Source organism: Phocoena sinus, chromosome 14 (assembly GCF_008692025.1).
Source record: "Phocoena sinus isolate mPhoSin1 chromosome 14, mPhoSin1.pri, whole genome shotgun sequence".
NCBI classification, from domain to species: Eukaryota; Metazoa; Chordata; class Mammalia; order Artiodactyla; family Phocoenidae; genus Phocoena; species Phocoena sinus.
In genome coordinates, this window is record NC_045776.1 from 64,366,166 (window position 1) to 64,394,127 (window position 27,962).

A 27,962-nucleotide genomic window follows, 5' to 3' on the forward strand; every position below is an offset into this window, starting at 1 on the left:
CTGTGTAACTTCAAACCAACCTGCACAATGGGTGCCTGGGAATGTCTTTATTTATTTTTAAAATATTTATTTATTTATTTATTTTGGCTGTGCCGGGTCTTCGTTGTGTGTGGCACACGGGATCTTTTTAGTTGCAGCATGCATGTGGGATCTAGTTCCCTGACCAGGGATTGAACCCGGGCCCCCTGCATTGGGAGTCTTAGCCACAGGACAACCAGGGAAGTCCCTGGGATTGTCTTTAATTGAATTTCTAAAATTCACTCAACAAAGTTTAATCATTTCAAAGTGAACAATTCAGTGGATTTGGTACATTCACAATGTTGTATAGCCATCACCTCTATCCAGTCCCAAAACATTTTCATCACCACAGAAGGAAACCTGGTACTCATTCGACCCTCCCCACCCAGGCACTTTAAAACCAATCTGGGCAGCAGTGCTGTCAGGGCATCAAGCAGGGAGAATTTGGACACTAGAGCCCAGAGCCCTGGCTGATCTGCTGTGGGCAGAGGTGCCCTCCTTGGCGGGCAGCGGCTGAAGCCTGTTACTCTTTCACAATCTTGGGGCTGTAGTTGGGTTGGACAGCTTCGGCAAGCTCCCGTGCGTACATCTCGTATCTGCCTGTCATCTGAAAGCGAAACACAGACTTAGAGGTTCCCGATTCATAACCGCCCTCATTCGCTCGCCACCACCTGCTGCCACTGGAGGGCAGCCATGGGACAGAAATGCGTTAGGAAGGCTGGCTGACAGGACAGTCTCAGGGTATAATATAGAGGCACAACCCCCATGTAACCTTTTGGCAACGATTCCGGGGCTGTGGCGAAGATCACGGATGCCGGTGATGACTCACACCCCCTAGCCCCTCCTGCTGAAAGACCTCTGTGATCTTCGGCCAGAAGGTGTGGTGGCTCCAAGTCAGGAGGGAGGAAGGCTTGACCTGCTCCCGGTCACGAGCTAGGAGTGGAGTTGCCGGGATTTGCACCCTGGTCCCCTGGGTCTGGAGGCCCATCCATTCCACATGGCATCTCATCGTGGACACAGACAGAGGCTGGGGGTGGGGCCGGAAAGCCCACCCAGGGTGCTCACACCCCAGCATTCCCTCCCTCCCTCCTTTCCAAAGCCTTGACGGGAACTCATGCCCATCACCATAGCTTGGGAAGGCTTCTGCTTTCAAAAAGTTACTAATGAGGGCTTCCCTGGTGGCGCAGTGGTTGAGAGTCCGCGTGCCGATGCAGGGGACGTGGGTTCTTGCCCCGGTTCGGGAAGATCCCACATGCCGCGGAGCGGCTGGACCCGTGAGCCATGGCCACTGAGCCTGCGTGTCCGGAGCCTGTGCTCCGCAACAGGAGAGGCCACAACAGTGAGAGGCCCGTGTACCGCAAAAAAAATAAATAAATAAAATAAAAAGTTACTAATGAGAAACCATTCTGTTTATTGGTTCCAACTTCTAATTTGTGTGGAATCCTGCATTAACCTAAGCTTCCGGAGGAGGAGAGATAGGCCAGGAGACTTTCATGTGGGCAGTGCCTTCTCTGTCCAATGAGAACTTGGGACTCAGGAAACATGCCCAAGGACCCACCCTCACATAAACAGGGGAGTCAGGCCTAAAGCCCACATCTGGCTGGATCCGAAGTCCTGGTCCCTTCCAGACATGCTGGGCAAAGTCATTCCGTCCTGACAATGCGATGTTCATTTGTGTGTATGATTTTCTTTTTTTTTTAATTTAATTTTTTTATACAGTATATTCTTATTAGTTATCTATTTTATACATATTAGTGTATATATGTCAATCCCAATCTCCCAATTCATCCCACCCCCGCCCCCGCCCACCCCCCCGCCTCTTTCCCACCTTGGTGTGCATATGTTTGTTCTCTACATCTGATGATTTTCTTATAAGTGGGCACAGAGTTGGTGGAAATACTGCTAGACACTAACACAGCAAACTCCATCTGTGTCCTTGATGAGATGCCATATTTTGGGGGGGGGTCCCAGGCTGCAAGCACCCTACCCCAGGAGGTGGGCACTTATACTCTGTGGTGTCACAGGGTATTGGTCTCCAAGGCCACCTGGGGCCTTCGAGTTCAGCCTCTTGTTTTACAAATGGGAGTACTGAGGCTGGGAGCAGAAGGGGCTTGCAAGGCAGTGGCAGAGCCAGGCCTGGATCCCATTTCTCTGCTTGACCCACTTCCCTCCATTGTCAAGGCCTAGACTTGGGGCATGGCCACAGGCAGAGCCAGACATCCACATTTACCTTGTGATAAGTGCAAATGCCTGGAAAGGAAAAAAGGATTAGCGAGGCCAATCCACTCTATTCTCTGGACAAATGAAATTGAGATTAATTTGCTTGAAGGTGCCCAGAATCTAAATCAGATGAGCAGGGAATTTATTGAGGCCAGCTGCCTGGGCATAGTTTGACCCAGTGGTTCCTCCCCTGAGCACTGGCCCTGGCCTTCAAGGAGGCAGACACCAGGCCTTCTGCTCAACTCATAGCCTCACGTGCTGTCCCTGAGGCCCACAGCAGCCGCGGTTCCCAGGGCTGGGGGCAGGACGGGCCCACGCAGAGAAGCAGGGGACTCAGAACCCACCTTGAAGCCCCAGATGTCATTCACCTGCCGGCAGAGGTTGAGGTCGAGCTCGGTGACCAGCAGCCCATCCCGGTTGCGGGAGAGCCCGGGGGTCCGGCTGCCATCAGGGGCCGCCACGTAGCTTGAGCCATAAAAGTAGCCGAAGTCCCGGTGAGCTGTGAAGGAGCAAAGGCAAGGCCCCGGTGAGCTCAGGCAGACATGGGTGGACTCGGCAGGGGGACGGGTGCACCAAGAGACTCCCAGGACAAAGGGTTCCCCACCTCCCTTCCCAGTGGACCTGCCTCCCTCCTTGTGCCTGGAGGCCCAGCAAGTGACTGCATGTCACCCTCAGAGCCCTCACCTCTGCCCCAGGAACCTTTTACAGGTCACCCTAGTAGAGGTATTGGCTTCCGGCTCCAGCATCAGCCACCATAGCCCAAGGGAGTTGCATGGCTCTTCAGGGCTTCCTGTGGTGGCTCCGCACGGTGAGCTGGCAGCTCTGCCCTCGCCAGCCGTGCCAGCTGTCACCCTCACCCTCCCTCCACACCTCGGTCCCCTCACCAGTAAAGCAGGGTAACAGCCACCCTGAAGGTGTGTAGGGAGCATGTGGGCGCAGTGCAGGGCCCAGCTGGCCTCACTTTCCTGCAGGGAGCTAAGTGAGACTAGAGACTCATGAGGTCTCCAAGGCCTCACGTTGCGGGGGATGTGGAGCCCTTTCAGGAAATGCTTTTCTGGGAGACAGACCCCCTCAGCACCCCCTGCTTCCCAGGGCGGGAACCATGAGCGAGTTCAGACACCTCCTCGGTGAGGGGGCAGCCCCCCTCCCACATTCCAGGCTACAGAGGTGAGGCGGTGGGGTGGTGGCAGATTCCTAGCAGAGGTGAGGTGAGACCTGCCCTCAGATCAAAACAATCTGTGGATTCTAGGAACCCAAGGCAGCCATGCTGGGCTCTGGGGCATTTGTACAGCTGGGGAGTGAGGGGTGTGGACGAGGACAAAGGGAGGGGGGAGTGAGGTCTGTGGGGTGGATGATGCACCCCTATTTCAGGGAGCTCACAAAGGGCTCCCCCACACCTCAGTCCATCTTCACCCTAGTCCCAGGGGAGGGATGGAGTCTGAGCCGATCTCTACTCCATCCTCATCCGGGGAATGAGGTGGTCACAGGCCCAGGAATGCCGATCCACATGGGAACACAGCTGTGCAGACACAGTCTGTGGGGTAGACCCTGCCCGGAAGCGGCAGATGGGGAAGGAACAGTGAGGCCCACCCCTCATATGCAGTCCCACGGAAAGTCACGGGACATACCTTTCTTGCCATCCCCAGAGGTGAACTCGTTCGGAAAGAACTCCTGGGAAATAAAACCAAGGTAAGACACACCTATAGGGGGCGCTGCTGGGTTGTTCATCAACGTCAGGCTGGGGTGAGGGAGTTAGGAGTTAGAGTGATGTGGACCAGCCTGAACTTAACCAGTCCCTGCTGAGTCCCAGCCCCAGGCCAGCAGGCGGCCAGCGGGGCATCTGACTAGCCAGGGGAAGACCCGGATTTTGCCATCTGCTGGGAGAAGAGAAAGTCATTGCAGAGAGTGGTTCCCAGGGCCGTGGAGGGCGTCTGAGGCTCGCCTGCTGGAGTCATAAAGTCCAGCCTGGGGTCTGCGAAGGCAGCAGTGGGGGGGGTGTCTGCTCGTGGCTCTCAATATCTTCCAGAAGCCTAATGGAAACTGCGTATCCAGCAGGGACAGGGATACGTGGGCTAATTAAAACACCGAGTTTCTTTACGTTGTCAGAAATTAGACCGACTTAGTGTTCTCTCAGACTGATCAGATGCTCTGATTAGAGTTTGACAACTGATTAATAAGAATGAGGAAGAGGATGTGTTTTGCAATAAATACATGGCGTTTGTAGTCAGAATCCTTTGGTGCATGAGGTCAAGGGTGGGTGGGGAGAAATTGGGTACTTGGTGGTACTGAGGTGAGAGCCTTTCAAAATGGTTTCAGCTAAAGACAAAACAGACAAAAACAGGGGAGGGACAGTGCTTTCTTTCAAAGTGACAGAAGCCAGTCTGCCCCCTGCTGGGACCCTAGCATGTGGGGTGTGCCTGCATGCAGAGAGGAGGTGTAACAACAGGTGTCCCCAGCAAGGCCACAGCAACAGCAGTTCTTTCCCTTGTGGCTTTTGCTGCTCTGAAGAGGCTGGGCCCCGCTGGCAGGCAGGTTCCGCAGCAGCTGCAGGAGGGCTCTCTGGAGGCCAGGCCTCGGGCACTTACCTCGCCTACCCGGTTGATGGCGCAGGTGAAGCAGTGATTGGCGATGGCTGCGTTTCTGGCCTCGATTGGCCACAGGGACTCACTGTGAGAGCGGAAGGAGAAGAACCAGGTTGCCGACTTCCCAGCCAGACTCAGAGGATGCTCGGTCCCGAGCTGCAGCCCGGGTGCCAGCCTTCCAGGCCTGCAGTGGAGATGGCCAGGAGACTCACTGCATCTGTGGGTGACCCCAAACCCACAAACAGGCCAGCTCGTCCCCGGCTCAAGCCAAAGCGGCCTTTTGGAGAGGGCCCAACGCAGCAGAAGCAGCCCTGGATCAAAGCCTCACCCTGACTCAGTTTCCTTTTCTGAAACTTCCTCAGAGACCATGCAGATGAAGCTTCTGGGGGCGGGGTGGGGGTGGGAGGCTGTGTGGCAGGAACCCCTTAACTGCTGCTTCTCACTCGTTCCCTCCTCCCAGGTGGGGGTCAGGAACCCACCTCCCAGGCTGGTAAATGTCAGAAGGGAGCTGGGGCCCTGGTGGCGTGTGTATAACGTGTCCCCCAATCCCTACCCTGCTGTGCTGCCTTGCAAAGCAGTCTCTACAGGGGGAGATTTCAGGCCTAGCAAACAGAGTACACCTGAAAGGAATTTAGGTTGTAGGTGGGCATCGCCTCCCTGTGCTGGCTCCCATTTCCCAGTGCCCCCCATCTCCCTCTTCTGAACCCTGAGTCTCGCAGCCTCGGCCCCCTGGTTCTCCTACGGGCCCGGGAAGGAGTCATCCCACAGGCACAGCTGAGCTGCAGGCTTCCCTCAGTCCAGCACCTGCAAAGTGGGAACAGGGTGGGAAACTTCGCCCCAACCAGACAGGTCCTTCCCCAGCCTACCAAAGAAAATGTGCCGCGGGATTCAGTGGGCCCCCTTGTCACTAACTATCTGTCTGAGCAGCAAGGCGATTAGGATTCTGAACTGACAGATGTAATGCCCACTTAGAAACGCTGAGTGACTGGGAGCGGGATGCCCTGGAATCTTCCTTCCTGTCAGCATGCACCTGGTTTAAACCACAGAGTAGGTGGAAGGGGTGGGTGGGTGCTTGTCACAAGCCTAATTCTCAGGAGGATTCATGAGTCTGGAAGAAAAAAAATCACAGGCTTGATTGAGGGGACTCATTTTGCCGCTTTTCTCCCCCCTCCAGCTGCTAAGCCGAGCTGACAAAACTTTTAAGAAAGGATTTTTACAGAAACACACCCGTCAATGACATTTTCGGGAATTAAACAGACAGTTGCAGAGCGAGTGCCATAAAACATCGCTCTTGCAGTTCTCCAGGGAGGGTGCGGAGTGCAGGACTCAAAACCACAGCTGGCAATAAAACGGAGGCTCTCAAAACAAGCAAGGGGGGGCTTCCCTGGTGGCGCAGTGGTTGGGAGTCCGCCTGCCGATGCAGGGGACGCGGGTTCATGCCCCGGTCCAGGAGGATCCCGCGAGCTACGGAGCGGCTGGGCCCGTGAGCCATGGCCGCTGGGCCTGCGCATTCAGAGCCTGCACGTCCGGAGCCTGTGCTCCGCGACGGGAGGGGCCACAGCAGTGAGAGGCCCGTGTACCGCAACAAACAAACAAACAAACAAAACAAGCAAGGGAAAGGAAGCCGGAGGTTCGTGAGAGCCGGGGCATGCGGGAATCGTGGGGGGTATGGGGACATCTGCCACTTTCCCAGCGCGGTGTACACAAGCCCCTAAAATTAATCACAGTGGGAAGGGGAAAGGCATCGAGGGGTGGGGATGGCGGCTTTCCTATTAACACACATACGTGGTAGAAATCCTTGACCACACGGGCTGCACGGTTTGTCAGGATGACTCAGTTCATCAAAAAGCACTTTGCCGGGGCTTCCCTGGTGGCGCAGTGGTTGAGAGTCCACCTGCCAATGCAGGGGACACGGGTTCGTGCCCCGGTCCGGGAGAATCCCACTTGCCGCGGAGCAGCTGGGCCCGTGAGCCATGGCCGCTGAGGCTGCGCGTCCGGAGCCTGTGCTCCGCAACGGGAGAGGCCACCGCAGTGAGAGGCCCGCATGTCGCAAAGAAAAAAATAAAGCATTTTGCCTCCACTGGGTGCTTGGAACTGTGGGACCCACAAATGAGGATACCCTTCCAATCTGTGCATGTGCACGTGTGTGTGTGTCTGGGGGGCTCTGATACAGGAGGTGGGAGATGCCGGAGAAGGGGATGGATGCTTCCAGAAGCTGTGAGCCGATGCTTGTGCACAGCTGGTGGGGATCTGCCTGGCATCGTGCTTGCCATCAATTCTACAAATAATCATTCAGTATTTTAAGAAACTCAGAGTTGCACCATCCTAGTGAACCACCTGCTCTAATTTTCCCACGCTCTACGACCATCCTCAGTCTTTGCAGAGTTCTGATCCCAGCCTGGAAACATTTTTGCTCACAGGCTTTCATCATGATGCTGCAGTACCTCCATGAAGATTTGTTTTAGTGGCTGTACGATAACCCATGGAAAAGATGGGCTGGCATTGACCTGACCCTGACCTCTCTCTCCCTTCCAGCTTTTCTTGTAATCAGTCACGCTGCCATGAGCATCTTCAGGCAGGCAGCCTTCCCCTCCTCTCTCAGATGCATCCTCAGGCTAAGGTTCTCAGACTAGAATTATCTGGTCAAGGTGTGGACACTGCGGGAACTTGTGAGACATGCTGCTTCTGAAAGACCTGTCAGAGTTTTAACTGCCAGCAGAACCACATCCTTGGAGGGCACCAGTTGGACCGCTGTTGGCCAAGGAAGGAAGATCGATAACTTAATAAGCCAAGGACATGTGTGTATTACGTTGAGGTGCTTCTGTTTGCTTAATTGGGGCTGATAAAAGCCTGGGGGCGCTTGGTTGGAGAGGTGACCATCTGATTCCAGGCCACAGCTGTGCCCGGCCCAGCCTGACAGCAGCTGTACCCGGTGGGGCACTGGCTTCAGGATCCACCAGGGACCCCTTTGGGGAGATGGAGCTTGCTGGATGTCTTACACATGGCCAGCAGGAGGGGCTGCTCTAGGGCCCAGAGGTTCTGCCCAGGCTTGGTGGCCCGACGACCAGGAATCGCCCTTTGTCGCAACTGCCAACGGATGTTGTCATAGTGGCCATGCTGCCAGGAGGCCCCCAGAGATTCTCTGAGGGGAGATCCAAGACTCGAGTGTCCCCTTCTGCCCGACAGTGTCCCCCTAGACTTAGACAAGATGGGGTGCATGGATGGGGCGGCAGGTCTGGGGTAGCAGAGGGGGGTCTGCGTTCTGTGAGGGACCTGCTGTGCAGATCAGAACACTGAGGGAAGTCACGCTGTGGAGGGGGCATCACGCTCAAGAGAAAGGTAAAGTGAATGTCACATCCTGACTTTTAGAAGAAATTAGACGGAAATTTCATGGAGAGCGAGGACAAGAATGACAGGGGTGGGCTGACAGGGAACGCAAGGCTGCCCCCCAGAACTCCCCCAGCTGACCCCACGTGGGGACTGGGACTCCCCCTCCCTACCCTGTCCTGCTGACAGAGAGTGAAAGCCAGTACCTCCCGACCCAGCAATGCTGCTTTGGAGGAAGTGAGCTGGGGAGAGAGGTATTTGCACACAAATTCCTAGAGCTTTGGTACTTGTTGATGATGCAAAGCTGGAAACCATCCAGAAGCTCAGCCTTTGGGGAGAGAGAAGCAGCGGAAGCGCAGTCGTGCTGGGTCATCTCAGCCGCCTGCTCTTATTCAGTGAGGGGCCCAGGGCTTGCCCAGGAGCTCAGGGGTGCCAGGCCCACCCTCTACCCTGGTCACAACAGCTTTATCTACTCAGGGGTGAGGTTAACACCCAAACACGGGTTCTGTGTCATCAGAAGGAAACACTTGGTTGGCTAAACACAGGTTTCAGAGCCACCTGACTGATGTCTTAAGGACCCTCTCAGCTCCGACCGATCGTCTGCTCCGGATCTCTCGTCTGGGTGTCTGCCCTCCGTGCTCCAGACTCTGCAGACAGGAGACTTAGGACTCCTCATTCGTCACCCCACCTCCCAACCCCCCAGGAGCACAGCTGTGACAGGAGGGGGAGCTGAAGCTGGCCACGTACCTCCGATGCTCCAGACCCCTTAGAAGGGGAGCTTTTCTGAATTCTGTCAGCGATGGGGGAGATTATTATTACCTGAGACACCATCATAGCCAAGGATGGTATTTTACAGTACAGCACAGCTCTTTAGGAGGGATCGTAATTGACACTTGCAGTATTTTTTCACAGAAAAGTTGGCACCATCCCAGGATTCAGATGACCTGGTGGTCGCACCTGCCTGCTGTTTCCCAAACCTGCCTCCGCGCCCTGCAGCCTGCCCCCAGAACCCTCCCAAGTCCCTTGTGCCAAGTGACCTGAGCACTCCGATGGTGGCCGAGGGGTTGAAGATGACCTCAGCACCGTTGATGCTATACATGAGCCAGTTGAGGGGGTGGTGCCGCCCGTAGCATATGTTCACGGCGATCCTCCCGAACTGAGTCTGGAACACGGGGTGGCCCAGGTTTCCCTCCATGTAGTATGTGGACTGGAAGACAAAGGGTCATGTATGGATGCCTCTGAGCTGTCAAGTTTCCCTTTCCTTAGACTTGACAGAAAAATGAAATGTCACCCATACTCCAAAAGGGATGCTCCTGGTATGACTCTACCTTAAGTTCCAAAATTTCAATGCACTTAAAAAAAAAACCCAAAATCTGAAAACCCAGACACAATAACAACAAGCTGACCCAAGGGGAAATCACCGTGGCTTGAGCACTTACCCACAATTTCTTTTGTGGGATGTTAAAAAGCCCCCAAAGCAACTTCCCACAGTATTTCAAAGATAAACTTGGTGAGGTTTCAATCATGGTACAACTAGAAGCTGAGGTGTGTGGTCAGTGTTAACACAAGTTGGTCAATGTCCTCACCAACCACCTGTTCCCATAAGAAGGTTAGAGCTGAAGGGACGGGGGCTCGTCCAGAGCAGCTCTTACCCTGCTTGGGGGGAACAGCGTAGCCCAGGGGACACAGGACCTGCCCGGCTAACGAAGGCCAATATGAGACCAGAATCCCACTCTGAAAGTGCTCTTCTCCACAAAGCTCCCTGGGCACTCTGCCTGGGGTCAAGGACGTCCCTGTGTGGCAGGCAGGTGGGACACAGTCCTGCCAACCCTGCCTCTCCGCCTGCCCCCTTGGGGTGCTGGTCAGGGTCTCACACAGATCTGCTTCCTGCCTTCTGCCTCCTCCCATTAATTTCAAAATTCGTCAGAGTCGGGCAGCAACCAGGATGTGCACACAGGGTGGACGCCAGAGCAGATCCTTGTGTGTTGAGACAAGCCCGTCACTATCTGTGGGGAGCTAAAGATTAATCCCAGGGTAAACAGGTGAGGGGCACGTCTTCCCGCCCTCGCCTCCAGCTGTCACTGGGCAATGCTGGCTTCTTCTTTCTCCCCAGAGGGCCTTGGCTAGCTCTGCACATCCTTCCTCGTCTGCCTGACCAGCCTGAGAGTGGCTGGGACCCCCACAATCAGGGAGGGCGGCGAAGGATGGGGATATCACATCCTGAACAACTGTACTTACTGCAGATCAAGTTCAGACTTCATATCTTAGGCATTAGGTGGAGTTCATTTCCCTCCTTCAAACATCCACCTCCCTCCACCTACACACCCATGATGGGCATTAACTGACCAGAACAGCTCCCCTGACTTACAGCCTGATTATGGGCACCAAGCCCCAGCTAACACACCTGTGCACAGACACACATTCCTCGCTGTCACCTGACACGTGGACGTGGCTGACTCAGACCCCATGGGAGCCATGGACAAGGACCTCTCCCCACCAAACAAGAACTAGACTGTGACGGACGAGGAGCTCAGGGCCTGAAAGGGGCCACGGGAATCATTTCACGCTTGTGCACTATTGATTTTGGTTTTAATTTGTATATGACTTACTTCAAAGAAAAATTCCAGGAAGCCAAATCAGGTTACATTTTTTAAAAAATAGTCCTCTGCGCTAAAGGCGTTTGGGACTCACCGGGAATCCCACTGCATCCCATCCACCTGTGTGATGCAGTGCAGTGCAGGAAGGCCCCCAGCGCTGCTGCCACACCGTGCTGCAGCTGCGCTGGTCATCCGAGGGGCAGCTCACCTCATTGAAGTCGCCCACTCTGGGGATGTGATTTTTCCTCGTCTTGCCCAGGACGGCTCCAGAGTTGGAGATCACCACAGCTGTGTTCCACAAGATGTCCCCATGCTCCGTGTCTCGCTCCAGGATGGGGGACACCACCACCATGTCATGCTTCCTCGCCAGCTGGAAAAAGGAGCACGGCACAGTCCTATTTTCAAATCAAGTGTTAATACGTTTTTATGGAAGAATCTAATGGTCCCCCTAGATAGTTAGACGGGGTTCTGAGCTCTCCCTGCATCTGTTCTTTGAAGACTAAATGTCAGCGTTGTCCTGACGCCCAAGCTTAGCTAAATAGGAACCAGCATCGTCCTTGTGCACTGTTGGTGGGAGTGTAAAAACGGTGCAGCCGCTGTGGAAAAAAGTATGGCAATTCCTCAAAAATTAAAAACAGAACTACCGTATGACCCCATAATGCCACTTCTGGGTATATACCCAAAATAACTGAAATTAGTCTTTTTTCTCTTTCTGATACAAGTGAGAATAATAACTATTTATTCATACACTTTACCATTTACTATATGCCACGTGTCTGCTAATAGGTGAAATGCATTCTCTATTCTTAAGGAGTCTAAACTTAAATAATTCTAGTCAGAATTAAATCACTTGAAATTTCAATTAGCCTAGCAACCCTAATGAGAGGGTGTATGGGTTGTATCAGGATTTCTGAAATATTGAAAATAGCCCCGGGGACCTTTTTAGTGTGGATAAGGCTGATTTCCTAATTCTAAAGGGTGCACAGAGAGCTAAGTCTTTTTCCAATGCTGTGAGCCCTATACAAAGATCACAGACCCTACAGTACAAATAAAATAAAAGCAAGACTTAAAAGCCACTTCCCATAGACCTTCAGATCCAGAGGCAGTAACAAGACAAAACAAAAAAGAAGGTAACAAGCGTTGACAAGATGTGGGGAAACAGGAACCTTCATAAACCGCCAGTGGGAATGTAAATGATGCCGCGTTCCTGGCGGAGTTAAACACAGTTACCGTAGGAGCAGCAACCGCGCAGGAAAGTAGATTTTCACACCGATGTTCTGAGCAGCGCTATTCACAACAGCCAAAAGGTGGAAGCAACACAAGCATAAATAAATCGTGGTGTATACATGCAATGGAGTATTATTCAGCCTTAAAAAGGAAGGAAATCCTGGCCTATGGATGACATGGCTGTCATCCCTGACATGGATGAACCTGATGACGTTATGCCAAGTGAAATGGCGCGAAAGGACAAACACTGCAGGAGTGCACTCATGTGAGGCATCTAAGCTAGGCAAATTCACAGAAACAAAGTGGAACGTCAGGCACCAGCAGCTGGGGGTGGAGGGTTTCAGATTTACAAGATGACAAAGTTCTAGAGGTTTGCTTCACAGCGCTGTGAAGATACTTCACATGACTGACCTGCACACTTAAAAATGGTTACGATGATTAATTTTATGTTACGTGTTTTTTACCATAATAACAAAGAGAAAAGGGATTTCCCTGGCGGTCCAGTGGTTAAGACTCTGCGCTTCCATGGCAGGGGGTGTGGGTTTGATCCCTGGCTGGGGAACTAGGATCCCACATGCCATGTGGCACAGCCAAAATAAATAAATAAAATAAAATAAATCGTATGTCTAAAAAAACCCAGAACCAAACCAAACATAACTCTTGACACCAAATGCCTTTTGTCTCAAATAAGAAGTTCAGGATCTGGTGACCAGGATGAGCAGCCCCAGCTGGTCATTTGTCATCAGCTCTTACCAGCCCGTTGCTACTTCTGACCTTAATGACAGAACAGGGGGATGGCACGGCGGGCAGAAGGGGATGCTATGAGCCACGTGGGGGCAGCTGTGGTCCCGGGGCCCTCGATGCAGACAGGGGTCCCCTGGGACCAGCTCATCCCCATCCTCCCTTTGCTCTTCCTTCCTCCCACCCTGGTTCAGGCACGCCATCTGCCATCGCTTCCTGCCTCGTAGCACAGAATCAACAATCTGGTGGCGGAGAGAATTTTCCCTACAGCCTGAGAACAGGGATGTTAGGAATCACAACTCAGTATTGATAGAGTCACCATGATTACAGTTCCAAAATCCCCTAAGTATATGTAGGAAGTCTGAAATGGGACATTGGAGAAATGAAAGGAGCTATTTTTTTCGAGGTGAGAATGCGCATAAGTCACCATTTGTAACCTCTTGGAATATCCTTGGGGTTTTCTGGATGACCGCTTTATTAAGATACAATTCACGGAGCATAAAGTCCATTCTTTCAAAGTGTGACATTCAGTGGTTTTCAGTACATTCAGAGTTGTGCAACCAACACCACAAGCTAATTTTAGAACATTTTCCACACCCCAAGTGGAAACCCTGTCCCCCTGAGCAGTCACTCCCCATCCCCTCTCCCCACCCAGCCCCTGGCAACCACTAATCTGCTTTCTGCCTCCAAGCATTTGCCTACCCGGGACATTTCATATAAATGGGATCACAGAACATGTATTATGAGGTTTTAATAAAGAAAAAGGAAGCCCAGTTTTTACACTGATGAGATGGGCCATGCAGAGATGCTTCCATAACTCAGGCGAACAGCAAGTGGGGTAGCAGAGCTGTGGACACAGACTCGACCTTAACCTCAGTCCCCGAGTGCCAGTGCCACACTTGCCAGCTGCAGACCCGACTACGGGAGTCATCTCCAGGACCCCCTCCGTGGGCTGCAGCCCCCTCACTTAAAAAGCCATTAAGGGCCCTTCTGGCTCTGAAACTCTGATTTTAAGTGAAAGTACACTAGGGACTTCCCTGGTGATGCAGTGGTTAAGAGTCCGCTTGCCAGTGCAGGGGACATGGGTTCAAGCCCTGGTCTGGGAAGATCCCACATGCCGCAGAGCAACTAAGCCCGTGTGCCACAACTACTGAGCCTGCGCTCTAGAGCCCACGAGCCACAACTACTGAAGCCCAGGTTCCTAGAGCCTGTTCTCTGCAACAAGAGAAGCCACCACAATGAGAAGCCCATGCACCGCAACGAAGAGTCGCCCCTGCTCGCCACAACTAGAAAAATTCTGCGCGCAGCAACAAAGACCCAACAGTGCCAAAAATAAATAAATAAATACATAAATAAATAAATTTATTAAAAAAAAAAAGAAAGTACACTAAAAAAAGGGGGGCAGGGGCAGTAAATAGTCTTATCTATTCTCACCTGGCAAAGCAAGAGCCAAATGGGTGCGTTTTCCACGGAGAAGGGCCACCCCTGGCAGCTGCGGCCTCTCTTTGTGACCTGCCCGTGTTTGGCTGCTGCCAGAGGTTAGTTGACAGTTAAAGGTAGGTTAACATCCTACCTCTTGACAGAACTTGGTGGTGGGCCCGTCCTCTGCTGACTCGGCAAATTCCGTCCATGGAAGCTTCTCTCTCGTACAAAAAGCAAAGGGCATAGCTGTGGAGAGGAGAAAGGTCAGAATCACATCCAAGCTCATGGCCTCTGAGGGGGGTCCTTGGCCTGGTGGGGGAGGGTTTCCACAGGAGACCCCAGCCCCAAGAGCCTTGGCCTGCCTTCTGAAGCCCATCTCTGGCTGTGGGGACGCCTCCCCTTTAGGCTTCATGGCAGAATAAGAGGCAAGGACAAATGTCCTTCCTATGGTCTTAAAAACACTTGCAACAGAAATCTGAACAGATACTCGCACACCCACGTTCACAGCAGCATGATTCACAACAGCCAAAAGATGGAAATGACCTAAATGTCCATCAGTGGACAAATGGATTAACAAAATGTAGTTCATCCGTTAGATGGAATATTATTCAGCCTTAAAAAGGAAGGAAAGTTTGACACTTGCTACAACATGGGTGAACCTTGAAGACATTATGCACACTGAAATAAGCCAGACACAGAAGGACAAGTGCTATATGGTTCCACTTACATGGGGGACCTAGTATAGGCATGTTCACAGAGACAGAAAGTAGATGGTCGGTGCCAGGGGCTGGGGGAGGGGAGAATGGGGAGATGTTTAAGGGGGACAGAGTGTCAGTTTGGGAAGATGCAAAGGTTCTGGAGATGGATGGTGGTGATGGTTACACAATAATGTGAATGTACTTAATGCTACAGAACTGTGCATTTGAAAGCGGTTAAAACGGTAAATTTTACGTTATGCCTATTTTACCACAATTTTAACAGTACATATATATGTTAAAATTTTTTTGCCAAAGGTACAGCCAGAAACTGTTCCCAACCAGCAGATCCCGAGCTGCTGGCCAATATGCTGGTTGGTTAAGAGCACAACCAAGGCTCCTTGGGGACAGCGTCAGAGGGCCACTGAGGATGGCACTGGGACCCTCACGCATCACCATAGGAATGTTCATCCTCCCAGGGACTGAGGCTTGCTCAGGAACAAGAAAAGCCATTCATTTAATGACACCATCAGAAGTTTGGGAACCACTGGGTAGGCTGAGCACTCCCCAAGGATAAAAGCATTATTTCTGTGACCTCTGGCTAGATGCCACCATCTAGGGGGCTAATTCAATAGGAAATTTCATTAACTCACTGATTTTTGTTTGCTTAAAAAAAAAAGCAGGTACATATACACGCAGTAACAATTCAAAGAACGCCATGCACACCAGATTCTCAAGGGCAGTTTCCTTTGTGGGGTGGAGGGGGCTGCGATGGGGGTAGGCACCAGGGACCTCTGGCTGAGTGTGTCCCACTGCTCCACAGCCTCGGCCACGTGCATCCACACCCGCCAGTCTAATGCTGTGAGCTGGGATCTCATTGGGATTAGATATGCGTTTCCCATGTCACCAGTGAGGTGGAGCACCTGGCCACATGGCTGCTGGCCTTTCTGGATTCATCCTCCAGATGATCTTGTCCGTACCCTTTGTCCACTTCCTGCTGAGCTGTTTGTCTTTTTCTTCTTGATCTGGAGTACTGAGTTCCTTGTTTGGACCAATTCCACATAGAGTTGGCCCTCTGCATCTGCGGGTTCCCCCAACAGCAGGCGGAAAATATTTGAAAAAAAAAATTCCACAAAGTTCCGAAAAGCAGAACTTGAATTTGCCACACACGGGCAACTATTTAATTGGCATTTACACTGTATCATGTATTACAAGTAACCTCCAGATGATTTAAAGATTTAAAGTATATGGGAGGATGTGCGTAAGTAACATGCAAATACTACACTATTTTATATAAAGGACCTGAGCATCCCTGGATTTTGGTCTCTGCAGGGTTTGGGGTCCTGGAACCAATCTCTGTAGTTACCGAGGGATGACTGTACTCTTTAGATCTTCCTCCTCCCAATAACCCAAGTCCATTTCTTTTAGGAGGATTAGCCTAACGGATGTTTCCAGAGTTCCGGTCACTCTGAAACTCAGAATGCAGGGAAGGTTTGTAGGAAGCTGTGTGATGTGGCTGGCGAGGACTACCTGGCCGCTGCATGGGTTGTGTGGCCTGTTTGGGGGTAATAATTGCAACCAACCTTTTCCAAACATGGGCCATGTGCCCAGCACAGTGCCAGGCCTGGTAATAGGCAGCATGTCCCCAATACCCCTGCGAAGTTGGTGTGACTCCTCATTTCACAGAGAAGAGAAGCATCAGCCTCCAGATTCCTTCCAGTCCCTGGAAGCCTGGTGCTATGATGGCACCACCACCATCTCAGCTGCCAGGGCGGTAGCCCATGGAGGCAGCTAAGTGGGCAGCAGGCTCTGCCAGCACCAGCCCAGGGGGCCCTGGCACCAGGATCAAGATTCCCCAGGCGCCATGGGTGAAGATGGATGAGCTATTTTAAGGAAGCCAACAAGAAAGCTGTTGATAACAAAGAACAATCCTTAATGACCGTTGTTTACTCTCAGCTTTCAGAGCATTAGGAGAGACTCAAATGCCCCAAGAGAATAAAACCTCCCTTTCCGATTTCATTTCAGCTTGCTAAGCTCTCCAAATTTCTCCATTTCCATTTTAATGGCTTCTTTTCCTGTTTTCACAACTGCTGTAACGTAAACAAACTTTCAAAAGAAGCATGTGGAAGGGAGGTTGGGGGAGGTCGGCTGTGAAGTTCCTACTACAGTTTCCAAATTAGAGGGGAAGGGGGTTCCACATTCACTGAACCAACACTCCATGAGGCAGGCTCAGACTTGGACCGGGCCCTGCCCTCAGGAGCTGCCAGCCAAGACGGGAGCTGAAAGGGAACCTGTGTAGGGGAGTCCCCAGGGCCCCCCCAAAGGAGGGAGTGTCCACGCTAGGCCTTGATGGATGTGCAGGAGTTTTCCAGATCCAAGAAAGAGAAGTTGGTTAAACCATCTAATATTTTTTAGTGTCTGTCATGTACCAAGGATTATTCAAGCCACTAAAGATAAAATCTGGGTAGGGGAAAGAATAAACAGAATGTGGTCCATCCAAACAATGGAATATTATTCAGCCATAAAAAGGAAGGACACTCTGACACATGCAACAACACAGACGGACCTTGAAACCATGATGCTCAGTGAAATACGCCAGACACAAAAGGCCAAATACTGTAGGATTCCACTTACATGAGGCCCCTAGAGTAGTCAAATTCATAGAGACAGAAAGTAGAACAGAGGTTATCAGGGATGGAAGAGGAAGGGGAGTACAGAGTTTTGGCTGGAGATGATGAAAAGGTCTGGGTATAGATGGCGATGACAGTTACATAATTTTGCAAATGTATTTAATGTCGCTGAATTGTACACTTACCAATAGTAATAGTATGCATATTTTACAATTAAAGTTTTTTAATGTTAAAAAAATAGAGGTGGGGATTGGGGTGGGAAAAATAAACACCACCGAGGCACTGATCACATGGAGCTTACAGTCTAATGGAAGAGGCAGACAAATCAAAAGCATCACACAAGAGTATACATGTAACGAGAAATGTGAAGAACGTGATGAACTTCTGGGTACAGGTGGCAGATGGGACACACTCCTTTGCTCTTTCCTGAAACCCCACCAAATGAGAGTAAAGGGTTTTTTGTGTACAGGTATAAACCCACAGGGATGGGGCATGAGCCAGGGACAAAACCAACAAAACATGGGAGGCTGGAGAGCCGAGGGAGGTGGGAGATATCTTAGTGAATCTGAGAACACCGAGTCCCCTCCACAGTGGAGGAGGCCAGGAAGCACCCCACTCTCCATCATAGACCCCTTGAAAGCTCAGGAGCCAGAGGCACCATGCAGCTCTGAAGGTGGGGACGCAGGGAGGGCAACAAATAAGTAGGATGGTCAAAAGTCTACTTAAGAAGCAGTTAGATCCCTTCTCCACTCCAAGAGGCTGGGTTGAGCCTCTCCCACCCCAGCTAGAGGCTCACTCTCTAGAGACAGTTAAACAGAGGGTCTCTGGCCTTGGGGAACCCAGGACAAAGGTGAGTGGAGTGATAAAAACAAAGGGATTAACTAAACATAAGCATACTGGACTCCTGTCCTTTCCTCTTGGCAGGAGATTAGATGAATTTTCTCTGGGGAATCTGACCAGCCTGAAAAGAATGACCCAAAGATACTACCATAGGCGATTTCCTAACAAACAGCTAAATCCGGTCATCCTATAATGAAACTCAGTGGAGAAGCCCCTCCCACAAACTCAGAGCTTGCAATCAGCTTTTTAATCTCCAATTCTTAAAATATAAGTAATTGGGGCAGCAGCGGGGAGACCAACTTGGAGTAACTAGGAACCACGCAGGGAGAAAAAAAAATATTACTTAATATCCTTAGAGATAAGAGAAGATATTGTAACTATAAAACGAGAACAGAATGTGATAAAATAGAAAATTTCAGACCAAAAGAACTCTCATAAATTCAAAATATGACAGCAAAAACAAAAAACTAGAAGGCTGAATGACAAATTAGATAAAATCTACCAGAAAATTGAACAAAAAGACAAAGAGATGAAAAATAGGCACAAATACAAAAGAAAATGAGGGATCCAGTCGAGTTCCAACATCCTAACAGCAAGGAGTATCAAAAAAAGAGGAGAGAAGAAAGGGGAGAAAATCACGAATGAAACAATCTAAGAACATCTCCTAGATCCGAAAGACTCAAGTTTCTAGACTGTTAGAACTCACTGAAGTGTCTAGAAGGATGGATTAAAATAGATACACTCCATGGCACATCATTATGAAATTTCAAAGTACTGGAGAAGAAGAGATCCTACAACCTTCTAGAGAAAAACAGTCCATATACAATGGGGCATAAATCAAAATAGTCTTAGACTAGTCAACAACACCCAAAGCCAGAAGACATGGAGCAAAGTGTTCAAACTTTTGAAGGAAAATTGTTTCTAACCCAGAATTCTATACCCAACCATACTATCCAGCAATATTTTCAGATGTGCAAGGTCTCAAACGGTCTACTCAACAAAAATGAGGGGGAAAAGCAAGAAAGAGGAAGCTGTGAGATAGGAGAAACACAAGAGCAAGGCAGAGGGACCCCCCCTGGATGATGGTTAAGGGAGTCCTGGGATGGCAGAGAGGGGGAAACCAATTCAGAGCAGAGCAGCCAGAAGGCTCTGTGACAGATTCCTGTGAGGAGATGAAACCGATAGACTACTTCATGTGTCTAAACCTCTTAGGGGGATTTAGGAAACCAGCAGAAAGTTTGGGGTAGACTTTGTGGTAAGCATGTAGAAAACAAAGCAAACTGCAGGGAAAACAGAAAGCTATTCAGGGAAAGAAATCAAAGCGATTTCCTTTGAATCTTGGTAGCAAATGGACTGGGGACAGACCAGGAAGGGTACATGTGTGTAGAGGGGGCAGGAGAGGGCAAAGGACTACACTGTCTCCTTCCATCATGGGAAGTCAATAACTGATGCAAAACTGAAAAATTAGGAAGCAGCAACACAAGCAAAGGTAAATTCCAAAAGAACCAGCTCAGAGAAGAAGTAGCTGCCTCTGGGGAAAAGGATAGCTATTTTTTGGTAACAGACCTTGTAGACCCATTTGAATCTAAACCATGAATGTGTATAACTATGACTAAAAATAAAATAAAGAGGTACAAGGTAGCAGGAGTATTTAATAGGGATGCAGCTTTACACAGGGAGGCAGGCTCTAAGCTGAGATCCAAAGGTCGAGCAGGGTTACAGGCCAGGGGAGAGGAATGCTCCAGCTCCAGCTCTGGCTCTGGGTGGAGGGAACAGTGGGCGCAGTGGCCTCGGGGGAGGGGAGTAAAGTATCAGAAGGTCAGGGCAGAGCCCGGCAGAGATGGGGAGGAACAGATGATGCAGTGCAGAGTTTTCATACAGATCTTTCCTAGAAGGTGTGGGCAGCCAGTTAGAAGGGGCCAGAGTGGAGAAGACCAGCTGGAGGCGATTACAGAAGCTGAGGAGATGCTGACATGCCTTGGATCAGGGCAGAGGTAAGGAGGTGAGAGGAAGGAGTAAACGGATTCAAGTTTGGGAGGCAGGCTGAGGCTCAGACGAGAGACTGAGGCACGCGAGGAGGAGGAAGGCTGGGGTTCTGGGGCTGCTGGTGTTGTTGACAAAGAACCTTTCTATGGATGAGAAAAGAAAGGAGATTTTAAGAAATCAAGCAGCAGACACTCTTGGCGACGTGGAGATAAGACAGCACTGAAGGCAGCAGAGAAAGCACCCCGAGAGAGACTTACTCCATGCTTCCTGGAAACAGATGATGTTGACTCCACACATGGCAGCCACCTCTACGATGGCCTCGATGCGTCTGTGCAGGGCAGTGACCTGGCAATTTAAACAGCGAGGATTAGTTGGTTGAGACCATCTTTAGAACTCAACACCCACGTGGCCGGCTGCAAGAGGACGAGGAAGGTGGGAGGTTCTGGTATGTTGGACTGTCCTTGGGTCCAATTCTGCAGTCAAAGGTGGCGGTGCAGAGGCTCTGGGGTCCCACACACACTCAATGCTGCCTCGCTAAGCCTCGGTTTCCTTGACTGGAGAATGGGGAGAACGCTACCCACCTCGGGGGTTGCTAAGAGGAGGACGTGAGGATGTGAGTGCTCAATGCGAGAGGGGCCACACTCCGTGGGCCCACCACACACCACAACCATCCCCTGGGTTAACTGCTCCCTTGCCCCCTACCCCCCAGGACCCAGTCCACTTATGACTTCCTGCATCCACAGCTTCGGGGACGCTTTGTCCTGCCACTTCTGTTCTCCCATATGTATGGTGTCTTCCAATGACTCGCCTTTCCCAGCTGTGCCCTCTGCCAGAATGTGCTCCCTTTCCCCACCCAAAATTCCCTGGATGTGTTATCCACATCACGTGTTGCCCACAGAGGGGTAGCTCTTCCAGCAAGGGGCCGAGAATTGGGGTACCTGCATTCTCCCCAGCCTGCGTGTGTCCCTATGGTGGCGCTGTTCCCACTGTGCTGTCACATTCCTCCACTGACACTCCCATGACCCCACGAGCTCCTTGGGAGCAGTGTCCTCAAGTCCTCCGTGCTCAGCATGACGTCTGGCTCCCAGGAGACATTCAGAAGTGTTTGTTCAAAGACAGACCAGAGGAACCAGGCTGAAAACCCAGAGACCACAAATGCTTCCTGATGGACGCTCGGTCTCCCTCGAGGGACTGCGTGCACGGGGCCCCGCGGATGACTGCTGGGTGCCAAGCGTGCTTCTAGGCTCTGGGGGGTGGTGATGACAGCATCCCTGCCCCCCGATGACCTGACAACCTGGGCTGAGGAGACATATTCACAATCTGACCAATGTCTGGGGATCTTAGGATCCAGGCAGAGGGACACACGGTGGACAGATGGGTCCTGACTGGCGTGTGCCGGCAGGAGCCCGAGAGGCAGTTCCACGGAGAGCGCGTGAGTCACAGGGGCACCCTCCCAACTGGTAAACGGAACTTCAGCTCGATCACAGGAGAGGAAGTGGAAAGGAAGGTGGACAGAATAGTGAGGAGTGAGAGGAAGGCGGACAGAACAGTGAGGAGTGAGAGGAAGGCAGAGAAAGGGTAGGAGCCAGAAGAGAAAGAAAAGCAAGAGACACGGCTGGAAGGAAGTGGGGGCCAGGGCAGAGCCGCTGGGCAACCATCCGGGGACAAGATCAAGTTCAAAACACAGAGCGGCCCGCTGCCCGTTTATGTATTTACAGTCAAAAGAGGCCAAACCTGTTTCACCACAGGGGTGTCCGCGGGGAGGGGGGTTCTGTTCTGAACAAGCCCCATGCGCAGGGTCCGGGGCCTCCTCTGCTGCTCCGTCAGAGCCTGAAAGGCATAGCCCTGCAGCTCAAAGTCCCTTTTGGAGGCGGCTTCAAAAGCCCTGCTGGGCAGGTCGAGCTTCCTAAACAGGCAGGAAAGAGGGGACATGATCTGCCTGAGGTCTGCTGCATTTAATGACCCTCCAGAGTCACTCCTCAGACACAGAAGAGGTGGGAGCGTCCCGGCAAGAAGGCCCAGCAGCCGGCCAGGGCCAGGGCCTCGGCCACATGTGGGAAGCTGAGGCGGGGCTGGAGAATTGGGCCCGGTGGGTGGAGAACGGGCTTCCCTGGGGAGACTGGAGCTGGGAACAGCATGGTCAGGCTGGGCGGAGGAGGGCAGTGGGGAGGGGGCAGCAGGGAAACTAGTCACGAGGTTGATGCTGGAGCTGCTGAAATCGGGGGTGGTGGTGGTGGTGGTGGTGGTGGTGGTGGCGGCAATTGAAATCTCAGCAGGCAGCACAGGAGAGAGGGAACAGATTCCCAAAAATGTCTGTGGACTAGAGTCAGAGGACCGTGCTGAGCCTGGGGGCTGCGGCAGGTCGTGATGAAACAAAGGAGCTGTCGAGAAGGAGGCTGGGAGCCGGTTAGGAAGAGAGGCCAGGACGACAGCAGGACGGAGGGTCCCGTGGCCATTTGCCACTAAGGATTACAAGTCTTTGGTGACACCCCCACCCCATCCTGTCCTGCTTCCCGCCAGGGGAGAGAACAGCTCCTTGCCCGATGCTGGGTGAGCGTGGCGGGGCCCAGATGTCCAGACCAAAGGCTGAAGGGCTCATCCCTGTTTGTGATTTATTAACAGAAGCAAGTGGATTATTTATAAAACCTCCCACCAAAGTGACCATGGGCCACATGGCCCGTTTTGTGCCTGGCCCAGGGGTGAAACCCGCAGGGGCATGGGACAGGACCCCCAGCCAGGAAGGCCTTACCACCTAGGGGCACGGTGGTTATGAAATACCCAGAGAATGCATCAAAAAATAACCTGACAACCATTATCTAATAATATTTCTCTCCTACTTTAAACCACTTTCTTAAAGACATTCCTTTCAAAATCACAGCCCTGTCAGCCTGAGCCCCCTGCCACCGCCCCCTGCCAGGCAGTTTCCCTGTGATGGCCTTGACAGCTCCGAGTTGGGTTCCACCCCTGACAATCAGCCTGCTTTTCAACTAGTCAGGGTTCCGTGTGCTTCAGCAGGTTAGAAATAGCAGCAGTGCCCACACTGCGCCTCCTGTTGCCATGACTGCCTCAGAGACAGTCCCCCACCTGCAGGCGGACGCCCCCACTCCCCCGGACAAGTCACCATGGTGGCCAGGACAAGAAGGAGGGCCTGGGGGCCGGCTGCCCTTGGGAGTGGTCCTGGTAGGCCGTCCTCAGCCTGCACTGTCAACCAGGAAGACATCAGGTGGAAAAGCTCGCTTCAGGTTTGCAAGCCCAGCTGTAACCATCACCTGGAAGGGGTCCTTCATCCTCTGGCTAACTCTCCCCACCCACTGACTGCAGCTGTCAGCTCTCCCCACGTTTCTACCTTCAACACTCAGCCCCGTCATTCCACGATGCTCGACCTCCCTGCCTCCATTCCCATCCCTGCCCATAGCTCCCTGCAGACACCCGTCCCCTAGGCCATGCAGGCCAGGCCTCCACTACCTTCTGGGCTCTACCTCTCCCCAGCACCCCCCACTGTCTGGCCACTACCTGAAGGTTTCCCCGCCCTCCAGTTACCCTGGCATTCCTTCACCCAATCCTGCCTGCTTCATCCTGGAGAACCCAACTGGCCCTCGAGCCCCATTCTCTAACCATGTGCTGTGTCCACCAAAGGCTTGGCTCAAGGATGTGGCATGGCACCGACCAGCCGTGGTGGAGACCAGCAAATGGGCCACAACCTCGCAAAGGGGGCTCAGTGCTGCCCCCAACCCTCCCTTGGTCCCCATAGTTGGCTCTTGCCCCTCTGCCCCTCATCCTGATACTAAGGCCCCCACCCTGGGGGCCTCACCTACAACTTCAAGGAGGAAAGCCCATCACTTCCTGTCCTGGCTCCACACATCCCCTGGCCTTTCCCCGGGGCACCCCCTTTTCCAGCGAGGTCAAGGCAGACCTTGCCCAAGGGAGCCCAGCCCCAGCTTCCTTGGCAAGCTCTCGCTTCTGGAACTTCTCTTTCCCCTCTAATGGCTCTTTACCATCAGCGTTTTAAATAATTAAACCAGAGTTTTGTTACAAAAGAAACACATGCTCATGGGGGGAAAAAAAATCAAACAGTAGAAAATGTAAAATGAGTTCCCCTCCATCTCAGAACCTAGAGACAACCCCCTTAACAATGTCTTATGTATCTTTCCAATATTTTTGATATGCGCGTGTGTTACACATACAAAGGTGTCCTTCTGTATGTTCTACTCTGCCTTTATTTTTTTTTTTTGGCCGCGCCAAGCAGCATGTGGGATCTTAGGTCCCTGACCAGGGATCGAATCTGTGCCCCACTGCATTGAAAGCACAGAGTCTTAACCACTGGATCACCAGGGAAGTCCCTTCATGCCTTTTCCACTTAACGATATACCCACTTTGGACATCTCTCCCTGTCTCCTGCAAACCTGCCACATTCACCATGACAGCTGTTTGAGTCTCTCCCATTAAAAAACCAGAAAAAAAGAAAAAAGGGAAAGCGTGCTCTACACAGGCTTCTCTTGTTCTGGAACCACCAGCCTACTGGTTGCTAAAGCCAGTGGACTCCCTGCTGTCCCCATCCTTACAGACCTCCTTGAGCCATCTGACACTCTGGCCCTGTCCCAATCAGCATCCTTGATACTGGCCCTAGGGTCCCCCCCGCATCCTTACCTCTAGAGTCTACCACAAAATCTCCACCTCCTCTGCCCCTTTAACACTGGGACCCCCAGATTCCTACTCTGCACCCACTCCTCCACCTGGAATGACCATCTCTAGGACAATCCCAAACCCAGCCTCCCTCCACCCTGATGCCCACCTCTGCAGAATCTCTGTAGTGGGCTGACCTGTGGCCCCTCCAAAAGATATGTCCAACGTCCTAATGCTCAGAACCTGTGAATGGGACCTTATTTGGAAAAAGAGTCTTTGTGGATGTAGTTAAGGATCTCAAGATAAGATCATCCTGTATTACCCGGGTGAGCCCTAAATCCAGTGATGGGCTGAGAAACGCCCAGAGAAGAGACACAGGGAGAAAAGACCAAGTGAAGACAGAAGCAGAGACTGGAGTGATGCTGCCACAAGCCAAGGAACGCCAGAAGCCACAGAAACTAGAAAAGGCATGGAAGGATTCTCCCCCAGAACCTTTGGAAGACTATTCCTGCCAACACCTTGATTTTGTACTTCTGGTCTTCAGAACCATGATGTAGGACAACCATCAAAAGACAGAAAGTCCCTCGAGAGTAGGAACTGTGGCTAACCCATCCTTGTACCTCTAGTGCCCAAGACAAAAATAAACAATAAATGTTTGTTGAATGAATAAATGTTTCTTGGTTCTGGCTGTCTTAAAACTGAGAGTTGATGTTCTCTGGGGATTTCATCTGTCTAGCACAGGCAAAGGCCCATTTAGCTCATTCACTTAGCAAACATTTACTAAGCATCATCTTTGTGCTGGGCGCAGCAATTATTGGGGTGGGAAGCTGCTTGTGTGGAGCAAAGGGGGAGTCCAGGGGAGGGGCTGAGGATTCAGGTCCACCAGGCATTCATAGAGGCAGCCATGCCCGAGACAGGCCATAAGAAGTGAACAGAAGAATTTTTAAATGACTAATTTTCTTTTCTTTTCTTTTTAATAAATTTATTTATTTATTTGTGGCTGCGTTGGGTCTGTTGCTACGCACGGGCCTGCTCTAGTTGCTGTGAGTGGGGGCTGCTCTTCGTTGCATTGCATGCGCTTCTCATTGTGGTGGCTTCTCTTGTTGCGGAGCACTGGATCTAGGCATGTGGGCTCAGTAGTTGTGGCTCATGGGCTCTAGAGTGCAGGCTCAGTAGTTGTGGCTCATGGGCTCTAGAGTGCAGGCTCAGTAGTTGTGGCACACAGGCTTAGTTGCTCTGCGGCATGTGGGATCTTCCCAGACCAGGGCTCGAACCCATGTCCCCTGCATTGGCAGGCAGATTCTTAACCACTGCACCACCAGGGAAGTCCCTAAATGACTAATTTTCTATCTTCACTTTGCAGCCTGTTCATAGCCAAATTCCACTCAATCACAAGTACAAAGGTTTATACCCTAGAGGTGAAGCTTGGAAGGGGCTCAGTTCTGGGTGGAACAGAACCAAGAAAAGGGAAAAGGAGAAAGAATGGAAAAGGGGAACCACTTACTCAGTTATTGTGAGCCAAGCCCCAGGAAGAGGCCTGGTGGTCACAGACTAATGGAATTTGGCTCCCATTTTACCTCCCATTCCAATCCCTCCCCACCCTGGAGCGATCCAAATGTGCATACAAAGTCCCTTTTACAAGGCAGTCCTTACTCTGAGCTCTAGAATGGGTCCCAGCCAGTCCCCTACATGGGAAACTTATTTCTATTTTCCTAAGACTCTCCCTGACACCCACGAGCTCTGTCTTTTCCCAGGGGAACATGCCCACCTCACCCTTAAACACCCTGAGACACCCCCTGCTTCAGGACACCTTCTTTAGGAGCCTCAATTCTAAGAGGCTTCCCCCATGACAAGCCTTTACACATGCGGTGGGAAGCAGTAATCCAGCATGAGCACACTGGAGGGGCCTTGAAGTCCCGGGCACCCCTCTTTGGGTACTAAGAGCCCTTTTGGACAAAGTTCTGTACCATGCCCACCCCGAAAGGCAGCTGTTCTACCTTTACCATCCACTAGCTATGAAAACACCTGAGACTCTGAGGTCTGGCCTCCCTGCAGGAACTCCTCATCAGCTGGTGGCTGGGAATCTCTGATCCAATCAACACCCTCCAGTTTCAGGGGAGCTGATCAGGTTCCTGCCTCAAGGTCACTGCCATAAGGGCAGGGAGTGCGCAGTCTGGCTGGATTGGGGGAGCCCACAAATGGGCAAGAAAGTGGAAGGACGTTTAGTCAGGAGTTGCATTACATTCTAAGGGCCGTGGGAATCCTTGATAGAGTTTTAAGCAGGATATGATTTACATCTTCTGGTTGCTTTGAGAAAAGTGGACTGAAGAGAAACAAGAGTGGAAGGGGAAGTGTCTTCCAGCTCTGTATGCCCAGCGTCCAGCAGTGCACTGCCCTCAGAAAGTCCTAGTGATGCACATAGCTGGCTGGGAGTGGAAAAAATTTGCTCTGAGCATGGGAACTAACTCCTGTGGCTTGCCAGTGGGAAAAGTTCCTTCGCCAACCAGATTCAGAGGCCTCTCCCTCCAAGGGTCCGCCAGAGGCTGGGTCACTGCAGGAAGGAGGAGGTGGGGGCTCTGACAGGAGGTAATGACCTAGACAGACACCTAGAGGACAGGCCTGGCTCTGGGGAAGAAGCTGGTCACTGGAAGCTGGGAAAGAGAGCTGGGTGGCCACAGAGAAAGCACAAAGAGTAAAAACCATCCTTTCCCTCTAGGCTTGTAAAGTTCACTCTCGGTTGTGCAACTCTGAGCTCCCAGAGCTGTCACATCTAGACCTCCTAGGGTCTCAGCTCACCAATTCAGTACTTCACCACCGCCCTTGTAGAGCCCTTCCGATTCTGAAGCACTCTGCCTGGTCCCCCAGACCCACACCCGCTGGCCCCAAGATCCCCCACCTTCCCAGTCTAGGCCGCACACCTGGTCTCTTTGCCATAGAGAATGCGTTTGACCTCCTGCAGGTCTGCGAGTGGTAGATGCTTCTCCAAGCACCGCTCCAGCGACTCAAATCCAGCCCCGGCCATGGCTGAACTCTGCACGTTTCTTTAGACGCAAA

At 51.8% G+C, this 27,962-nt stretch overlaps 1 protein-coding gene across 2 annotated transcripts; it reads right to left on the reverse strand.

Annotated features, from left to right (window-relative positions):
- Positions 1–223: 223 nt before the first annotated feature.
- Positions 224–27,962, reverse strand: UPB1 (beta-ureidopropionase 1). Of its 2 annotated transcripts, XR_004345533.1 has the most exons (11): positions 27,827–27,962; positions 22,020–22,191; positions 20,543–20,630; positions 14,286–14,380; positions 10,953–11,114; positions 9,185–9,354; positions 4,824–4,905; positions 3,867–3,909; positions 2,583–2,737; positions 791–951; positions 539–625 (listed from the first exon to the last, which is right to left on the reverse strand). XR_004345533.1 is itself a non-coding variant. In XM_032603655.1 (10 exons), exons 1-10 carry the CDS (start codon positions 27,928–27,930, stop codon positions 542–544), a joined length of 1,155 nt encoding a protein of 384 aa, XP_032459546.1. In that variant the 5' UTR covers positions 27,931–27,962; the 3' UTR covers positions 224–541. The 2 variants fall into 2 exon arrangements, 1 of the variants encoding a protein (XP_032459546.1); XM_032603655.1 differs by lacking the exon at positions 791–951 and having other exon boundaries at positions 224–625.